At 42.0% G+C, this 19,077-nt stretch overlaps 1 protein-coding gene across 5 annotated transcripts; it reads right to left on the bottom strand.

Moving 5' to 3' along the window:
* Positions 1–2,567: 2,567 nt before the first annotated feature.
* Positions 2,568–10,419, bottom strand: klhl22 (kelch-like family member 22). 5 transcript variants are annotated; one of them, XM_030737633.1, is made up of 8 exons: positions 10,101–10,419; positions 9,606–9,898; positions 7,541–7,706; positions 7,134–7,457; positions 6,613–7,022; positions 5,341–5,533; positions 4,977–5,210; positions 2,568–4,625 (listed from the first exon to the last, which is right to left on the bottom strand). In XM_030737633.1, exons 2-8 carry the CDS (start codon positions 9,851–9,853, stop codon positions 4,284–4,286), a joined length of 1,917 nt encoding a protein of 638 aa, XP_030593493.1. In that variant the 5' UTR covers positions 9,854–9,898; positions 10,101–10,419; the 3' UTR covers positions 2,568–4,283. The 5 variants fall into 5 exon arrangements, with proteins under 5 accessions (XP_030593493.1, XP_030593497.1, XP_030593494.1 ...); XM_030737637.1 differs by having other exon boundaries at positions 7,146–7,457; XM_030737634.1 differs by having other exon boundaries at positions 9,606–9,863.
* Between the last annotated feature and the right edge of the window lie 8,658 nt (positions 10,420–19,077).

Here is a 19,077-nt window from a genome sequence, read left to right as displayed (position 1 = left end):
TGTAAATAATATTTTTTTTGTAAAAAGTAATAATAATAATAATGTAAAATAAATCATACGTGTGCAATTAACGTCTGTCTTCAAACTGTGATGTCAACTAAAAAATAAAAAATAAAACTTAAACGTGTCCTGACTTGATGTCTTGAGTGTGAATACAAATTTATTTTAGATTGATGTCTATTAACTCATAAGACTTACAAAAAGGGACCAATACAAGATTTAAAATAAATATTTTTTTAGCCTAAATTTTGCTTATAGTCAAACAAACTGTGGGAACTGAGGTCGCAGAGTCTCTGATTCCTACCCGGTCCTCTTTATTTACCTGTGACCATTTAATTATTTGTTATACCAGCATCAAAGTTCCAAACAGTCTGCCTGTGACTTTGATTTTCATCCAGTCGATGTTCACGCATGCAGCGAATTTCCTGAATGAGTGGGTAGTTTGTAAAAAGTGTCTGAACTCTTTGGCCTTCTCCCAGTGGGTGTACATCTGCATGCTTTGTACCTGGCCACCCCTGATAAGCAGCGCAGCCTTTGGTGGTGTTTGTTTGTATTTCCTCTTTGTTGATCTAATGAGGCAATACTCTGTAGTTTCGACAGGCACAGCATGCATTAAAGACACTGTATTACTGTGACTCCGGGTCACCTGCTGTGGTTTACCCACCGGCACATAAAGCATCGCATGGCCCTCGTTCTCCATGTCAATGAGCCTTAAAAAGCATGAAAATGGGGGGCTGTTGGCTGCTTTTCACAACTGAAAAACACAGTCTGGGCCCACTGCCTCCACCCTAAGGGGATACGAGCTGCTAATGACTTTCGTAAAATCCAAGGGGGGGTAAGAGGAAGAGGTGGAGGGTGGAGGTTGGGGCGTGTTGGTGGGGTAATCCTTCAGGAACAACACCAAGTCGAGTGTGGATTTTATTCAGTGCAATTCATTATATGAGAGCTTCCCTGAACCAGCGTGTCCACCCACAGACTTCTGCTGCACACAGCTCATGTGCCCATTTTAATGAGGGTGAGAAGAGGCTGATCTTTGCAGGAATCTGCTCTGCCCAGTGAGCAGGTCAGAGTGAGGGAGCTCAAATTCAGAGATATTGTGAGATTACGTCTCCCAGTTGGAAGCATTTTGATTAACCTCTTGTAACCTGGATACAACTGTATAGGAACCAGGCTGGATCCCTTTTTAAAAAAAAATGCCTTTGTCACCATTTTTCCACCACTGAAGAGGCCACAGATTTTACAATAAGTAACATTTCTGTTGCATTAATCTGGGTAGAGTTGCAGTTGAGTTTTCAGAACAGATTCAGTGTGACTCATTGTTACAGGTCTGTGATTTACTTTCCAGTAAATCACAGACCTTTATAGTATACTGGAAATAGCACATTTTCCAGTATATTATTTCCAGTTTTGATCAGGTGGAAGTAAAAAAAATGTCATATTTTAAATCTGTCTGACTTGGTAATAAAGATCAGGAGGCTTCAAACTGTGCAGCTCCTTCGCATAGAGGATTCAGATTTTCAGGTTTAAGGGGTTGATGTAATATAAATATTTCCCCTCAGGATGTTTTGTGATAAATTCAATTAAAGCACAAGGGTGATTTGTCTTCATGCCATCTACCCCTGCATAAAATCTATAGCTACACACAACAAATGCATCAAATGTATTTATCAATGCCAATGTTACCTTGCTTAAACAACTAGTATATTTTATGTGACACAAAACGCACACTTCTTTGTAGGCCTCTGCGCTTTAAAGCGAAGCACAGTGGTTAAGTTACATACTGATACCAAACATGGCAAACTCTTTGTTTTAGGCCTAAAATGTGCTATGATATAAAGACAAAGCCACCTCCAGTCTCCACAGTAGTTCTCTAGCAGAGATGTTGTCTGTGACACAATGAAAAGCAATGTTCTTGCAGGCCAGACCTCCATCTACAGGTGACTTTCTTTGTTCTCTATTGATTTTCATTGACTTCCTCCTCTCCTGCAGAGCAGGAGAAAGTACAGGATACAAGTAGGCGACTTAGCAAAATCCCCTTGACTCACACATCCTCAACTCCACTGGGTTTAGACTGCATAACTCTACATCACTGGCTAATGTCTGCCTTTTAATTGCCTTGATAATGGTCTGACAAAGAGCGCCACATCGACCTGCACTCAGATGTTTGTAACGGCCACTGATGTGGTTAAGAGCGTGCCTGTATGCTTTAAGTGTCCCCGAGGTGGCAGTACAGCTTTAGAACACAAAGACTGATGCATAAACACAACAGATCCTGGATGTCCAGTGCTGGTGTCAGCAGATCCTGCCAGACAACTTGCTGGGGGCTGGCACAATAGTGTGAAAGAGAGGGGGGTGGGAGGGACACTTAGTGCTGGTGGGGGGTAACAGATGTAGATGAAACAGCCTCAGAGAGGAAAGCAGCAGTCAGCCTTCATAAAGCTGATGGAGCTCAGAGCCAAATGGAGAGGAACTCGGAGAGACTGGGTGGAATAAAAGGCAGGAGGCAGCAACCAATCAGCAGTTCAAACAAGGAGAGCTTACATTAGATTTATGAAATGGGTTTTAAATTAAACAAAATGGCAGTGAAGACAAACCCCAGTCAGACACTAAGATTAAATGAATTCTCAAGCTCAATGCTACGACACAATCCAGTGGATAAATTCTAAGTCTCAGTTTGTTGGCCAACAAGTCCATTGTTTAAATATGAAACACCCACTATGTCTTTTTAACTGTATAATCCTTTCCCCTCTGCAACAGTCAGTCATGACAAAAACTAGACATATTTTTTTATATCAAATTTAAAAAGTAATCTCATGAGCCAGATACCATTTTTGCATGTTGGACAATATTTCCAATAAATCACATGGAAAATACATGGTTATTTAAAATTACACAGGCTCAAATGAAGCATTAATAGTGGCGGAGTTGTCTATTTGCTGCCAGCGTGAAACAGGGTTTACAAAGAACTAAGGCAACAGACACACACAAGCGTGGCGCAAAGGCTGACTCAGTGAACAGAAATACTCTGAAATAAATCTTCATAACAACACAGTTTAAGCTCACATGATGATCAGATCAGTGAAAGGAACAACAAAAAAAAAATACAGTAAAGGTTAATGTTCAGATTTTGTTTACAAATGAATGGCAACTTCAGTCTGTAGCCTCAAACCTCATCATTCAGATACAGACATAAATAAATTAATTTTTTTTTTTTAAAACTCCATTTATGATATCATAGGCACGATGACTAAGGCTAATCTATATTCAAACATACACTTATAACATAAAACAGGCTCAGAATGAAACCAAGAAAACAAGGCACAATGTTTAACAACCTAATGATTATTCAGAGGTTTGGATGTGATAATAGCTCCACTGAGGCAATGCTGAGCAGCTGTTTGAGGGCTGGAGACGTGAACTAAACTCTTGTTTGTGTATCGTTGAGAACTGACAATGCAGATAATTAGCTAAGGAACAATAAGAGCTGGCTCTGAAACGCAGAAGTCTAAACTGTGTGAAAAACCTTTGAAACAGTGGTTCCCATACCCCCCACCCCCCACCCACATGCTTTTCTTGCAAACTCTTAAAAAGGTTTTTTGGAAACATGAACTGTAATTACTACAGAAATACAACTTCAGTGTGTGACATTACAGAAAACAGAAAAAAAAAAGAAGAAACCACTTTACTCTCCAAGTAACCTGTTCAGCTTCATACTGTCAGAAGAACATACTGTGGTCCCTCTTCATTTCCCAGTGGAGACTCAGATATGTCTGGTCATACTTTGTGATCTTTACTTTGGTACTTGTGGCTTTTGGTGTAGATTCATCATCCGGCTCTTATGTTTATCTGGCAGTCTTTCCACAAACTTTCACACTCTGCTCCTCCAGTAATAACTCTGGGCCCCACTGTCTTAAAGAATAAACCTATGTGCCTGTATTTACTCCAAAGTACAATGTTATTGCATAGCTATTAATCCTGAAAGCTTTATTTGCTCTCTGTGATAAGCGATGCAGAAACAGGTACGGTTTTAAGGAAACAACGTTAACATTTGTTCAGAAACAAATTCCCAAATGGGGTGAAAGTATCTAAGATCAGATCTGAGAAGTAAGAAAAAGTGTGCTAAAGTCCTGAATGACACTTTGGTTCAGAGGCACTCCGAGTGGTCAACATGCATGCCACACGCCAAAAATAAAATGTATGTGAAACCCAACATGCTGAATTTAAAAAAAAAAAGGGTGCAAGACAGTCTTTGATTGTGATGGGTTCAGTTCAACACAGCTGCTTCAGTCCTCACTTGAGTCCTCTGAGCTGTCCATGTCCCCATCTTCCCATGAGGCCTTGGTGCGTTGCTCCAAGCTTCTGGCCTGGGCGATCACGGCAGGGGTCATGAGTGCCACGCAGGCTGCCAGGCCGGAGACGCGTGCCTTAAACTCCGTCTCATTTTTCCACTCGTCTGTGCTGGTGTTGTACACGTGAACGTATTTCATCCTGTTGCCTTTGTCGTGCGAGCGCCCTCCCAAGACGTAGATGTGATTGTGCACCACAGCTATACCGGGTTCTCCGTGTCCAGCAGGGAGGGGGGACATTAAAGACCACGAGTTGACTGCAGGGTCAAAGCATGCCACCTGAAAGGCAAAAAAGGGGCAATAAATTACTCTCTGCTTCATAAAAGTGCGTTAAGAACAACAAAAGCTGCTGCTCCGGCTGGTACAAAAATCTATTTAATTAGCTTGAGAAGCCAAAGCTTCCGGTGTTTAGCTAACAATGGCCTGCATTAGTATGCAAAATAATATTGGGCTCAATAGAAGGTGGAATATTTTCTCATTTCAATCTGTATTATAGGAGAAAGAGAGAAGCAGGCTGAAAAAGTAGGGGAAAGAAAAACAGGCAACATTTTAAACTACGTGAAAAACAGAGAGCGCCCAGACTGCCTGCAGTGTGCAACAATAAACAGCTGTGATTACTCATGACGATACCTTCAGGACATCTCTCCTGTATCCACGCTCATCATTACTCCCTCCAACAACATATATGCGGCCACTGACAGCAGCCATGCCGTGCCACGCCCGCTCCACCGGGCCATCTGCACACCCTGTCCAATGATTGGCTGCAGGGTCAAAGCAACAAGTCTCTCTGAGGTAGGCCACCCCTCTGCGCCCGCACGTTATATAAATTTTCCCATCCACCACTGCTCCAGCATGGGCATACACCTGAAAGGGGAAGGTTAGACTACTGTTAAAGGAAATCCAAGTGAAGAGAAACACTGGATGTACATGTGAATTAGCAGCACCATCATGTGGACAGTAAAAGTATCACATGCACAACCCTTAGAGCCCATACCTCTCTCTTTAGAGGCGATACAAATTCCCATGTGTCGGTGTGTGGGTCGTAACGCTCCACTGACTCCAGCTCGTGGTTGTAGTCTCGCCCTCCGATGGCATAAATGTGCCCGCCCACCACACAAACGCAGTGGTCAGCGTGCTGCTGCTGCAGAGACTGGATCATGCGCCACTTGTTGTGACAAGGGTCGTATCTGGAAAGAACAGACAAATATCAAAACAGTTAGGAAGAAACTTATATAAGCAAGATTAGCTCATCTTTTTAATAACACCTTTCAACATTTAGCAGCTCTTCTGTTCTTTTTAGATCACATGACCTCTATCAGCAGATGGAGTTTCTCCCACTGTCACACAAAAGTAACTTTTTTTCCTTCTTATAGCATTTTCACATTCACAATAATGAAAATCCCTGTGCTCTAACCTGTACTCAGTTTAGCCCTCAGACCTTCATTTTTCAAAATTCAGAGAAACAGCACTGGCAACATTAACAAGTGATTTTTAGCTGGAGATGTTTGTATGCAATTCACCTAAAAACTGAAGAACCACTCTGCATGAAGTCAGTTTTCTTTCCACCTCCCACTAGCTCTTTCAGCCAGTGTTAGTGCCCAGAACCGCCTGCTTTACGAACATTTGGCTCCATTACTTCTGTTTTGATGAACTACACAAGTCAGTATGGCATCTGACACCAGTAACATCAGGAATTTGTCAGCTGGAAAACATTTCCAGAGAGTGACAGCTGCTCAGAAATCCTATGCCACAGTGACTGTAACCACCTACACCGCTAAAGAGGAAGTGAAAGTTTGCTTGCTTATAGGAAATCTCTGAAAGACCAGAGATGTCTACAGCTGGGACAGCTGTGTCTCCCCTTTTAATGCTCCTAAAACACCACAGTATTGTGGATGCTGAACTCTGAACTCAATTAAACAGCAAATATAGAGAAAAAATTGCTTAAGCTCTCCAATAAATGTAACTTAGAAAATCTACATTTCCATTACAAGTGGCCAAACTCCATCTGCTGGTAAAGATCCTCAAAATCCTTCACGTATAATGTATCGAGGATCACATGATGCAATTATAAGTCCAGAGCACCCAGAACCTCCTGCAAGATTGCCTTCTGTTTTTTTTTAGCTCAGATCAAAAAACTCAACAGAAAAATAAAAAATACTTGATTGCATTTAAAAGCTAATTATATTGTGATTAAGTTACAGCTGCAGCTAATCAGCTGCAGCTTAATCACAATACAAACCATACAGACGTTATGACAGGTTCTCACCTCCAGCAGCGGGTCTCTGCATGAAATCCACTGGTGTTCATGTCCCCACCAATAAGATAAACAAAGTTGTTGAGCACAGCGATGCCCTGGTTGGACATCCGGGGAGCGTGAGCTGCAGTGAGACTCCTCCACTCCCCCCAGCTTGGGTGAAACACCTGAAACAGGTGATCGGTGTACGCAAGGGAACTGGAACTAAACATCCCCCCGAAGCCCAGTATACAGTGGAAAGTGGACCGTGGCTGGGTGAGAGGAGTCTGGAGGACAGGCTGCAGGAGCTCCTGCTCGTGGTAGTGCAGTGCAGCTGAAACTGAATCCTTCAGAGGGCACTGCTTCAGTCTGTCATGCAATCTCTGTAACATGTGTTTCTCAATCAGGCAAAAACGCACAGCATCAAGCATCTTGAGATTGTCCTTGGAGTGAGGAAGACAGAAATAAAAAAATAAATGCAACATAATGTTTCAATAGAATATAATTAATATCTGTGCTTTACTTGGATAGATGAGCACAAAATGCAGACACACCTTTGGACTGACCTGTAAGTATACCTGGTCAGTTTCCACCTGCTCGGGACTGTAATGATAGTGAAGTGCTGCCTCGTACACCTCGTTCTCACTGTTCACCTGGAGCTCGTCACTGCTCAGCGCTCTGAACACTTCCTCTTGGGGCAGCTGTCGGTACACATCTGTTCGGGACAACGTCTGAATGTTACTGAGGATGAAGGAGTGCACCTTGGCCTTAAGCTGTTGCAGTCCATAGAAATCAGCTAGGTGATACAGCTCTAAAATGTTGCTCTCATCCATCCAAGAGAAAAGGAAATCACAGCAGAAGCCTATGACATTCTCAAGCTGTAAAACACAAAAGTTACACAGGTTATCTGAAGAAATAAAAAGAAGAAGAAAGAACTAAAGGAACAAAAAAATTAACCTACCTGAACCAGTGTGGCAGCTATCAAGACTTCCTGTACACACTCTGGGTCTAACTCAATCTCTGACGTGTAGATGTAGTCAAGTATTTTCTTCATGGCCATGTAAGATACTCCGTGAACTGGAATCTCCTTTTGCTGTGTCTCCCGGAGACCTCCTGCAAACATCCCCCTAGTGGAGAAGGGTAATACAGCATTCTGCTTTGCCAACCTGGTTGCACAAATGGTAAGACTCATACCATAACATAAGGAAGAGCTGTAGCAACTCAAAGAATCCTGAATCAAAATATATGGGAGAAATCCACAACAGCAAAGATTGTGGTAGCAGGGTTTAGAGGAGAAAAAGCCTTTAAAATTTTATTTTAGGGCAAAGTTAGTCATCTTTTTCAGCATTGTTTAATCTAACTGGTGATTCTACACATGCTGTTTTTATATCATGGTTACCACTGAACTGAAGGTGAATTTGATAATGATTCATGAAAAATCTTTATTTGTAATGGGGTCAGAGGGCTACCTTCCAACAGCAGAGCTTGAGAGTTTACTGACACAATGTATTTCCTTGAAATACAAATATTTTCCAGTCCCACACAATAGATTACAAACAAACATACAGGACAAAATGTCACACTGACTCATATGAAAACTGACGTTTTCAGTGAAATCTCAGTAATTTGTCTCTGAGAGTTTCAGTTTGAGTCATGATGTAAGCTGACAAGTAAACAAAAAGAAAGTGCAACTAAAGACAAACTGCGCAGTTAACCTAAAATAGACTGCAGCTCTGTCACCTGACTCGTTTAACTAGCTGGAGTGGAAATTTGGGGGATTAAAACAGAGAAAATTGTGCCCGATTGGTTTGCTAAAATGAGCGGCTGAAGTGTAGCTGAAACAGCTGTCTTAGCCACCCAGTGCAAGTGAATCAAATCACTGCTGTCTCCTCACAGCAAGTAGCTTCCTGCTTTTAACCTGCCAGCTGGCTAGGTTTGCATGTTCTCCATGTGAGTGCATAACTTCTTCCCACAGTCCAAAGACATGCATGTTAGATTAACTGTTGATTCTAAACTGGCTGTAGGTGTGAATGTATGTGTGGTTGTTTATGTCATCGTGTGAGCCCTGTGATGGACTGGCAACCTCCCCGGGGTGTACCCCGCCTCTTGCCCTATGACAGCTGGGACAGGCTCCAGCCCAAGAATTGGAGAGTTAAGCATTTTATCTGTGCTCCACACAGATATTTGAAGTGTTTCCATTTCAGGGTTGTTATGGAATAACTCAGGTGAATAAGAACACTGAGTTATGTTGAGGCTTTCATCCTTGACAATGATCTAATGACTTTAACACCGACCACTTTTGCATTTCAGGCACACATAATTCATGCTGACCTTGCAAGCAACGGACTTGGTGTGAATTTAATTAACAGTTAGTTGTAATTAGTAGCCTTGTTTGGGGCATTAAAAATGAATGGAGTAACAAGTGACACTGACTTTATTGTTACTAAATTATTTAAAGTTTTAGACTTCAGACACTTAAAAAAAAACAGATCTGAGCTGTATAATTAATAGTGAGCTGATTTAGGTTTCCAGTTAGTTAGTTAAATTACCTGTACAGGAGTTATGGATGCAACTACAGTACACAGCAAAAGATTAAACCACAGGTGCAGTTTAAAGCCTCCGAGGGCAAAGCACTAAGGTTCAAGTAATCATGTGACTGGTGGCAGATCCTAAAATATGCAAACCACTAGTGATCATATGACAGTGTTCCTAAGCTTGAGGATAAACGTTGTTTAGACTGGAGTGTGCACAATGACTAGGCTCTGTCTTGTGACAGGGGCTGCCACACTAACTGATAAGATCTGCAAAAAAAGAGGCTAACGTATGGTGCAGTAATGTTATGGTAAACAACTCATTCATTCAGCAACCTGAGGTGTCTGACTATTTAGTTATGCTCAATGCCACGCATATGAATACTCTTGTGTGGAAATTTTCTATCTCTGTGCATCAGCGTTGTCGTGTGCACAAAGAGACTACAGCAAGGTGAAAATGAAAACAAAGCAAAGAGAACAGTTTCTGAGTTTTACCTGAAATAATCACAAGAGGCTGCCAGAAGTATACGGTGTGCTTGTATTGGCCGACCCTCCACAACCAACACAACATCAAACAAGATGCCACTGTGTCTGAGAGACAGCAGGCCGTCCAGCAGGCTGCGGAAATGCTGCGGACTCCTGTAGGTCTGTCGGCTCAGCCGGCCCGATGACCCAGCGCGTCCTCCCATTGGACCCGGCGCTCCGTTCTCAGCCATGACAGCACACCGATGCTCGGGCTTCATCGCCTGTCAGCTGTATACATCACGCAAAGCTCTCTTCACTTACTTCTAAACATGTGGAATAAACAGGAAGAGGAAGGCAGCTAGAGACTGAAAAGTGTGGGTGACAGCGCTCGCGTGAAAAATGCCACCGCACACAGTGTGAAATTACAGATTTACACCACGTTAAATACACGATGAATGCCAAACACTAAACCACAGAACTGTTGGAGAAACAAGAAAGCATATAATTACAAACAAATCTCCCTACCTTCAGCTAGCTGCCACTCGTCTACAGAGCCGTGAGCCGACGTTACTTTCGTTTAAAGGCTAAAACACAAGCTAACAAGCTAGAGGCTACTTAGCATGCTAGCTGATGCAACGCACTATGCAACAGCAGGCTGGACACTCACAAACAAAACCAGAACGTCCGCACAGAATAACGTCCTCGTGTTCTTCAAAACTACACAGCTGTATATCTACAGCAAGTTCTCAGTGACACCAAAAGCTCCGTGAACTGACTCGCACATCCGCCTGACACATAAAAACAGAGTCTGTTTACTTTTTGATATTCTGCCGTGAGATCAACTGCCATTGGTCACTGCTGTCCTATTGTCCCACCCAGTTTCTGAAATCCGGCCAATCAGAGAAATTTTTCCGATCCCTGGGAAATTATACGAGAGCTTCAGCTTATCGTTTAAAAGGATAATGTGCTCACTGAGCAGACATGGCTATTTTATTGAGTCCCATTGCTTGTTTGTTTTTGTTTTGTTTAAAATAAAATTTAAAAACCACTGTTTGTTTACACTGTTAAATTAAGCCACCAACGAAATGTTTAGAGACTATGACATTTTCTCGACGCAAGAGGGCGCTGTTTCCTGCTCAAACATCTTTGATTACAATCGAAAGCAGGATTCCTTTGATACCTCCGCCAGGGGCTGGAATTAGTTGTATGTTTACTAGTTTATCCCAGTTGTATTTTTTCCTAAGGTTATTTTTAAAAAAACAAAAACAAAAACAAAAATGTTACACATAAACAGCAGGTTAGGGCAAATGATGAATATAGGTTGACAAACTAAACAACAGTAGTTAGACTAAGCCTACACAATACAATAGAATAATGATGTGATAATAAAAGCTTTTCATGCCAACTTGTTTGGTATCTGTCCTTTTTTTAACCTTCCAGTATTTTGGTCTCCAGCTTTCAAGACTGATTTTTTGACAAGTGCATAAGTTACCAGATAGATTTCCTAAGGTAGCAAGTCATGAAGCTTTTTTTTTTTTTTTTTTTTTTTTTTTTAATTTATTGTGGCTTCCATGTCTCTTTACATTTCCATTCATCTTCTGTTGGCATTTCATTTTGAATATATCATTCCCTGACACGCAGAGCAGTTATTTTTCCACCTGCAAAAACACTGTTGGAATAATCCATCACTTGATGTATTTTTCTGTCCAATGCACTGTACATAGCAGCATAGCGCACAAGGAAAATTGAGAGTGGGGCATCTCCAAGGGACCAGCTTTTTGTCTTGGGTGCAGAAATGTATTTTATAAACAGCAGATGAATTTTTGTTTGCATATATATTTTTCATCTAGGTGCAGAAACAGCCCTGCCTATACTAGAGCATGCTGCCTCTGTCTGAACAGCAAACATATAGACCACCTATACATTCTTGTATTTCTAACAGTCATTCTTCGACCGCTAGACCTGAAACACTCAAATAATCAATTAGTTGTCAGATTTCCATTTATTTCTCTTATGCCTTTAGGCTTTATAGAACTTATTGGACCAACAGGATCTGAAAACTGTAAAAACTGTATTGTTTTTACAACAATCAGCTAAATGGTTATATACGCAAATCATATACAGGTAAACCAATAATATCATGGTTACTATGGTACTGTGTCTCCTCCGTGAATTGCCACCTTACCGTGGTGGAGGCGTTTGTGTGTCCCAGTGATCACCAAGAGATCACCCCACCCTGGAGCCAGGCCTGAGGAGACATCATAAGGGTGCAATGTGTGTCGGGTGGTGGCCAAGAGGCACTGGCAGACCAACTGGCTATTGGGACATGGAATGTCACCTCTCTGTTGGGGAAGGAGCTTGAGCTAGTGCATGAGGTTGAGAGATACTGGCTAGATGTAGTCAGGCTCACCTGAATGCATGGCCTGGGTTCTGGAACCAGCCTCCTGGAGAGGGGCTGGACTCTGTCCCAGTCTGGAGTTGCCCTCGGTGAGAGGCGGTGAGCTGGAGTGGGTATTCTTGTATCCCCTCGGCTTGCTGCCTGTACCTCAGAGTTTTCACCAGTTGATGAGAGGGTTGCTTCCCTGTGCCTTTGGACCGGTGAACGGGTCCTGACTGTTGTTCTGAGCACCTTGTGGGTGGGGTGCTCGAGGGTGCTCCGTCCAGTAACTCCATTGTCCTACTGGGAGACTTCAACGCTCACGTGGGCAGTGACAATGAGACCTGGAGGGGTGTGATTGGGAGGAACGGCCTGCCTGATCTGAACCCAAATGGTGTTTTGTTATTGGACTTCTATGCAAACCACAGTTTGTCCATAACAAACCCCATGCTAGAAAATAAGGATATCCATAAGTGAACGTGGCACCAGGACACCCTAGGTTGTAGGGTCGATGATTGATTTTGTAATTGTATCATCAGATCTGCGGCGTGTCTGTTCTGGATACCCCGATGAAGAGAGGAGCTGAGCAGTCAACTGATCACCACCTGATGACAAGTTGGATCAAGTGGTGGAGGATGCTGGACAGACCCGGCACACCTAAATGTGAGGATGCGCAGGGAATGTCTGGCAGAGGCCCCAGTCTGCGAGATCTTCAATTCCCACCTGTGGCAGAACTTCGACAGCAGGGAGGCTGAGGACACTGTGTCTGACTGGATCATGTTCCGCACCTCCATTGTTGAGGCTGCTGCTCAGAACTGCAGTTGCAAGGTGGTTGGTGCCTGTAGTGGTGGTAATCCCTGAACCAGATGGTGGTCAGGGAGGTGAAGGGAGCCATCAAGCTGAAGGAGTCCTATCAGGCTTGGTTAGCCTGTGGAACTCTGGAGGCAGCTCACAGGTACTAGGTACGTGTTCTCTGGAGTGACAAATCATGCCTGTCTGTCTGGCAATCTGAGTGTAAAATTTGGTGGGGGGGGGGGGGGGGGGGGGGGGGGGGATTATGGTGTAGGGTTGTTTATCAGGAGTTGGGCTCAGACTCTTAGTCCCAGTGAAAGGAACTCTAATGACTGCACACCAGTGCATAAAGCAACTGTCCATAAAGACATGGATGAGCAAATTTGGTGTGGAAGAACTTGACTGGCCTGCACAGAGTTCTGACCTCAACCCAACAGAACACCTTTGGGATGAATTAGTGTGGAAACTGTGAGCCAGGCCTCCTCATCCAACATGGTTCGTCAAAAATTCCCAATAAACATGCCCCAGAAGACTTGACGCAGTTATAGCTGCAAAAGGTGGGCCGACATTATATTAAACCTTATGGATTAATAGGGTTTAATATGAAATTGAGTGATGTCCCATTAAGAATGGGAAGGTAAACAAGTGAATACTTTTGGCAATATAATGTACACAATCACAGGTGGATGCAAAGTATCAAAAGAAGGTGTGAAATATCAGAAAGCCTGGTTTTTGTTGTTTTTGCTGATACAAAGAACCAGGTTTAGTATTACAGAGTCCAGCATTCCAGTATACCAGCACTGCAGCATCTCCTTACATTAGATAGCAACTGTGCAGAAAGCGCTCCATAGGAAGAGGAAGAAATGACAACATAATGAAAACAAAGTGGGCAGCATTTACAGAATTAGCTGTAGGCGTATACCACAAACACTCTAGGAAAAGTGGTGTTAGCTACAGCAGTTATAAAGACATAAACTAGCCTAGTCCATGACCTTGAGCTTTTATTAGCAACCCTGTTACGCAAATCCATTAACTGTTATTAATCTTCATTCAAATAATCCTTGAAGAAGATATTTTATGCTGCTTATTAGTGACCAGCCAACCTGGTTTGCAGTAAGGACAGGTACAGCATGTCTTATGGACACAATGGACCCTAACGAGGAATGCAACACAGCAGTCTGTTGGAAAAAAAAAGAAAAAAAGAAAAAAGGTTAAAGTACCAACTACGCTCCACAGCATGGAGCCCCCTTATACTTTATCTGACAAGAAAAGGAGCTGCAATAGACCAACAAATACAGCTGATTAGTTTGGGACAGTGGAGCTCCAGTGGTGCCATTCATTCTACCTGCGCCCCATCTAAAATGGTTTCCATGCCAACCAACTGCCATCTTCTGTCTGTCACAGGAGATGTGAGTGGTACAATGTGGCAAGAAAAAAATTAAATCAAATAAAAATATAAACAATTTTTAAAAAATCAATATTTATTAATAGAGCAGAAATATTTAGGAAAGTTTAAAGTTTTGATGACTGAGGGCTAAATTAGAGAGCCAACACATCATATAAAAACATCTAGATGGTGTTTTTAATCCATTACAACTAAATTGTGCATCTTGACACGAGCTGTATTTGTTAGGAAGGTTTAGTCCTCTGTGATGCACAGAAAAGAAGAGTTGAAATTAAAGAGAAATGATCCCCCTTATGTCGTTATGCCCTGCTGCATTGTACCATACTAACTGCAAATGAATGAAATCTACAACAGGGCAATCTTTCCTCCTCAGCTTTGAGGGCTCATCAAATTTTAGCCAGGGCCTCCGGTGGCCGGTTGGCTGCACTTTGAGAACCCTGGCTGGAAAGTCTGGAGCTGCCAAAATCAGTTGAAAGAGTGTGAAGATTGCACGTCAAAAATTTAAAATTAGACAGCTTGTAAGGGATCGGGAGCAGTGCCAACTGAACTGTGTGTTTTGCAGACACACTGCTCTCATAAGTTGAAAGAGTGGTTATAAACTCACTGAGGTAGCAGGTGCAATTTTCCTGGGGTTTGCTTGGTGATTTTGAAGCAAACAATCAATTTTCCTCTACACCACAATCCTGCAACACAAAAGTTTTCAGTGTGCTGTTTGGCGAAGCCAGCCAAGGCAGCAGCCGCTCAGTGACGCGTGGCTCTCCCAGAATGATAAACAGTGCAGGGTCATTTACACCGGCATGAGATTTGGACAGATCTGTCTGTATTTTGTTGTCGTTATGAATCATTTGGTGAAAAATCACATTTGGACACCATAGTGGGATTATTTGAATGTAAAAAATGCTAATTTTTGTCTGTATTCAGTGAGGAATCATTCATCCATCCATCCATTGTTGACCATATTACCAACTTCCAAGTCCGCTAAAGCAGTGTCTTGACATTTCTCGGGTTTGTTTGTCACTGAGGTCAGACTTTGGAAAAGGCTGAGAGATTTCCCTATCTCACCAAAGACTCAGAAAAAAGAATAATGGTGAAATATTTAAGCCTCCCCACAGTGTTTGCTGCTGTGGGTGGAAGGATTTCACTTAAAGTCGATAAAAAAAGAAGAAAACATGGAGTACAAGTCACTTGGTTCTGTGCACTGTTCACTCAAGTACTGTAAAATGCAGGGCAGCAACCTTATAGCTTCTTGCAGTGACAGACAGTGGGTGGATCATCACTTTTTCACACATGGCCCACACTTGGCAGGAAGCTGGGCATTTCCCTGTGGAGAACATTATACAAGACAGCAAGCAGAGACTTGATAGCACCAGATAACTTAACTGGACTGTCCTTTGACAGATGCTCTCAAAGGAGAATCATAGCCTCTGTGCCATATACAGTTTGCCTGCACAGCTAATGGAATATCTATTCAATTCAGTTCAATTCAATCTTATTTATATAGCGCCAAATCACAACAACGGTCGCCTCAAGGTGCTTCATAATGTAAGGTAAAGACCCTGCAATAATCTTTGTGTCCCTGGTTTTACATTTGCATGATATGATTTGTTTGCATCATGCTCAACAAAGCACAATCAGTGTTTGTTGAACATAATGCCTTTAAACAGTTCAGCCTTGCACAGTAACACATAATAACCGACATCATCTCCAAATCTTGCAAAGAACCTGAGTGGGTGGATGGTCATATCTGCCATGTGTCAGTGGACTCATATTGAACAACGTTTGAATGGATCAATAACAACCTGCTGTCCTCCCTCTATCATATTATGCTGCCGCTGAATTCAGTTTTCACCTCTCGCCATTGGGAGGAGGGCTATTTTGAGGTGTGTCATCTGATGTATTACTTGCAGTTACAATATTAGTGTAAATTAGGAATCATACGCCAACAACAAGGAACAGTGAGGAGAAAGCCAGGCAGTAAGAAAGACTGTGTATGCTACACAGAGCTGAGCAGAATACATATGTGGCTCAAGAGAGGGCATGCAGAACATTTATATGAATTAGAGGAAGAGGGTCAGAGGGACTAATGCAGGCTGCTAATGCAGCTGTGATTTAATAGACCCCAATCTCAGGCTCCTCACTTGTCTATTCCTCTCTCTTCTCCTTCTCAGTCTGTTCGTCCTTTCTCTTTTAAAATTAGGTTATTACATGATACAAAATGTAATTTTTTTAAGTAGCTTGAATCAAAATTGAAATGAGTTTTATTTTTAGCATTGTCTTATTTGCTACCTGGCAGACTTTCCATTATGGCTGTGACTTAGAAACAAAGACAAATTATGTGTAAAGGCTACGTTTAAAGGAACAGTTAGATGTTTTTGGGAAATAAGCAAGATTAGCAGACTAATCCAAATATTTATGTCTGTTATGCTACATTGTGTTTAGCTAAATTGCACTTAGCTTGAGGCTTCACAATTGACTTTGCTAACAAATGGGTGACATCACATTGGCTATGTCTCTTATATGCAGTGAATTGTTTATGTACAGTCAATCAGCAGAGCTGTTTGGCCATTCTTAGAGGTCCAGGATCCTTATTTAACTCATGCTAACCTGCTACTGGTGACAGGTCATCGATTCATAACATACAGTAATGTGAAAAAGAAAAAGCACTGCCTTAATGCTTCCACAGGAATTAAGAGGGTAAACAACAGCCAGGTGCTGCTAATCAAACGCATTTGATTAACTGATCATCAGCAAGTGTGAGCACATCTATAAAAGCAGTTTGCTGGTCTGTGGCACTTGGGTGTGTGTTAACACAATGCTACAATCTTCCCAGCAGTGAACGTCCCAACAAATTCACCACAAGGTCAGACTGTGCAATTCTCAGAGAAACTGCAAAAAACGAGCCCCCCCCAAGAGCTACATCTCAGACTCTACAGGCTTCAGTTAGCATGTTAAATCTTACAGTTCATGCAGTACAATTAGAAAGAGATTCAACAACTAGTCTGTGGTTTGTTTGGATTGAGAAAGCCTCTTTGCTCTAAAATGAACATGACACCACAGTTTATGTTTGCAATGTTGCTTCTGAACAGACCAGAAGACTTCTGGAACAATTTCCTTTGGACACACAAGACCAAAGTGATATTTGGCCATAACACACAGCACCATGTTTGGAGAAACCCAAACAGAGCAAATCAGCACAAACACCTCATGCCATCTGTTAGCACGGTGGCGGAGGGATGATGATTCGGGCTTGTTTTGCAGCCATAGGACCTGGACACCCTGCAGTCATTGAGTTGATCATAAACTCCTCTGTACCCCAAATTATTCTAGAGTAAATGTGAGGCCGTCTGTTCGACAGCTAAAGCTTTGCCGAAAATGGGTCATGCAACAGGACAATGATCCCAGGCAGAGCAGCAAACCTACAACAGGATGGCTGAAAAAGAAAAGAATTGAGGTGTTGCAGTGATCCTGAGTTCAAGAAGTCATACAGAAAACAGTTACTTCAAGTTATTGTACAGGCTGCTGAATCATGGACTGCATGGAGTCCTGAGAAACCTTTCTTCTTCACATGACTGTAGACTTATGCTCTACTGAAATGAAAATGTTATTTAAAAAAAAAAATCACACAACTCACTGCATGATAGTTTTGCATTTCTATTTCCTTCTTTTTAGGATAGTAACAACATGTTACAATTTTTGTGACAAATGTGTGTTCTATACATATCTGTAACAGATATGAACTAACGTGAGCACTGATTGCGAGGTGTCTCTGTTTGAATTGCATCCAGCAACTAGCATTTTTTCTAACTTCTTGCTCTGTGTTAGTTTCCTCTAACTGCTAAAGGAAGTATCAGACTCTTTTCCGGCCGCTTGACATCTGGTTGAAATCTTTTTATGGTTTTTAAAAATTATTTTTGCTGTCCTCAAGCAGACCAAAACCAAGCTTGATGATAATGAGGTGAAACTGTAAAACTGAAACAATTAGCTGGAAGACACTAATAAACTCAACAGACTTGAGAGGACTGCATGCAAAGTATGACTTGCTTATGACTTGAAATGTTAACCATTGTACTTATCAGTGCTGAATAATGTGTATATTTTATATCTACTGCCCACCATGTGCTGCTCCCTTAAGTCACATTTTAAGCGAGGAGCACCAGGGTGAGCTCTGTGTCAGATGTGATCTGTGCAACTGATGAGGGTTGTTTGTCATCGCAGGCTACCTGAGGCATTGTGGCATTTGCTCATTGCTGGGGTTATTTAAAGCCCCGGGGGATTTGTAGAACTGTGCTGCTGTGACGGTGTCAAGGATCACTTCAACTTGATTCATGTAAGAGGCTGTGATACTGCAGGGGAGATTGTGTCACAGTTCAGACAGGAATTCAAAAGCACAGCACCAAAAAAAGGCACATTTGATTCACATGTGGTTTACTGGAGGTTAGTAGACTTGCAAGGCGGTGCAAATAAGACAAAGGGAGCAGGCAACAATCAGGTTCTGAACACAAACAGGCTACGACTGACACGTAAAGCAGACAATAGGGAAGAAAACTGAATATAAATAAAAGTCATGACAGATTTTCCTTTGATCACTGAGCTTCTTTGTCACCACAACTCATGTTTATCAACAAGTCCTTTATGATTCACATGATAAATATGGTTTAAAAAAAGTTCAATAATAATAATTTATACAGTATTGCTGGCTGTTGACTTTTGTGGCCCTTAAGTTCTTGGAGTCATTTTTGCTGCTTACATGATTTTTGTGGTTTCATTTCCTGTATCGTTTGGTAGCTCACATGTTGTGAACTTATCTCTCAAAATTTGACCAAAAACAAAACAAAACAGTCATATGGAAAAAGTAAATGTACCCATACGTTTCCCAGAGCATGAAATGCACAGAACAAAATGAAGGGGTTCCAGATTATGTGCCAGTG

Source organism: Archocentrus centrarchus, chromosome 9 (genome assembly GCF_007364275.1).
Source record: "Archocentrus centrarchus isolate MPI-CPG fArcCen1 chromosome 9, fArcCen1, whole genome shotgun sequence".
Classification (NCBI taxonomy): domain Eukaryota; kingdom Metazoa; phylum Chordata; class Actinopteri; order Cichliformes; family Cichlidae; genus Archocentrus; species Archocentrus centrarchus.
The sequence above is the reverse complement of the archived record's forward strand: the minus strand, read 5'-3'. Positions and strand labels throughout refer to the sequence as shown.

Excerpts from the sequence above, each read along its gene's own strand:
- klhl22 (XM_030737633.1), bottom strand. The coding sequence starts at position 9,853 with ATGAAGCCCGAGCATCGGTGTGCTGTCATGGCTGAGAACGGAGCGCCG. Across the intron at positions 7,458-7,540 it reads TAGCTGCCACACTGGTTCAG|CTTGAGAATGTCATAGGCTT; the intron begins GTAGGTTAATTT and ends TGTGTTTTACAG. Across the intron at positions 5,534-6,612 it reads GCAGAGACCCGCTGCTGGAG|ATACGACCCTTGTCACAACA; the intron begins GTGAGAACCTGT and ends TGTTCTTTCCAG.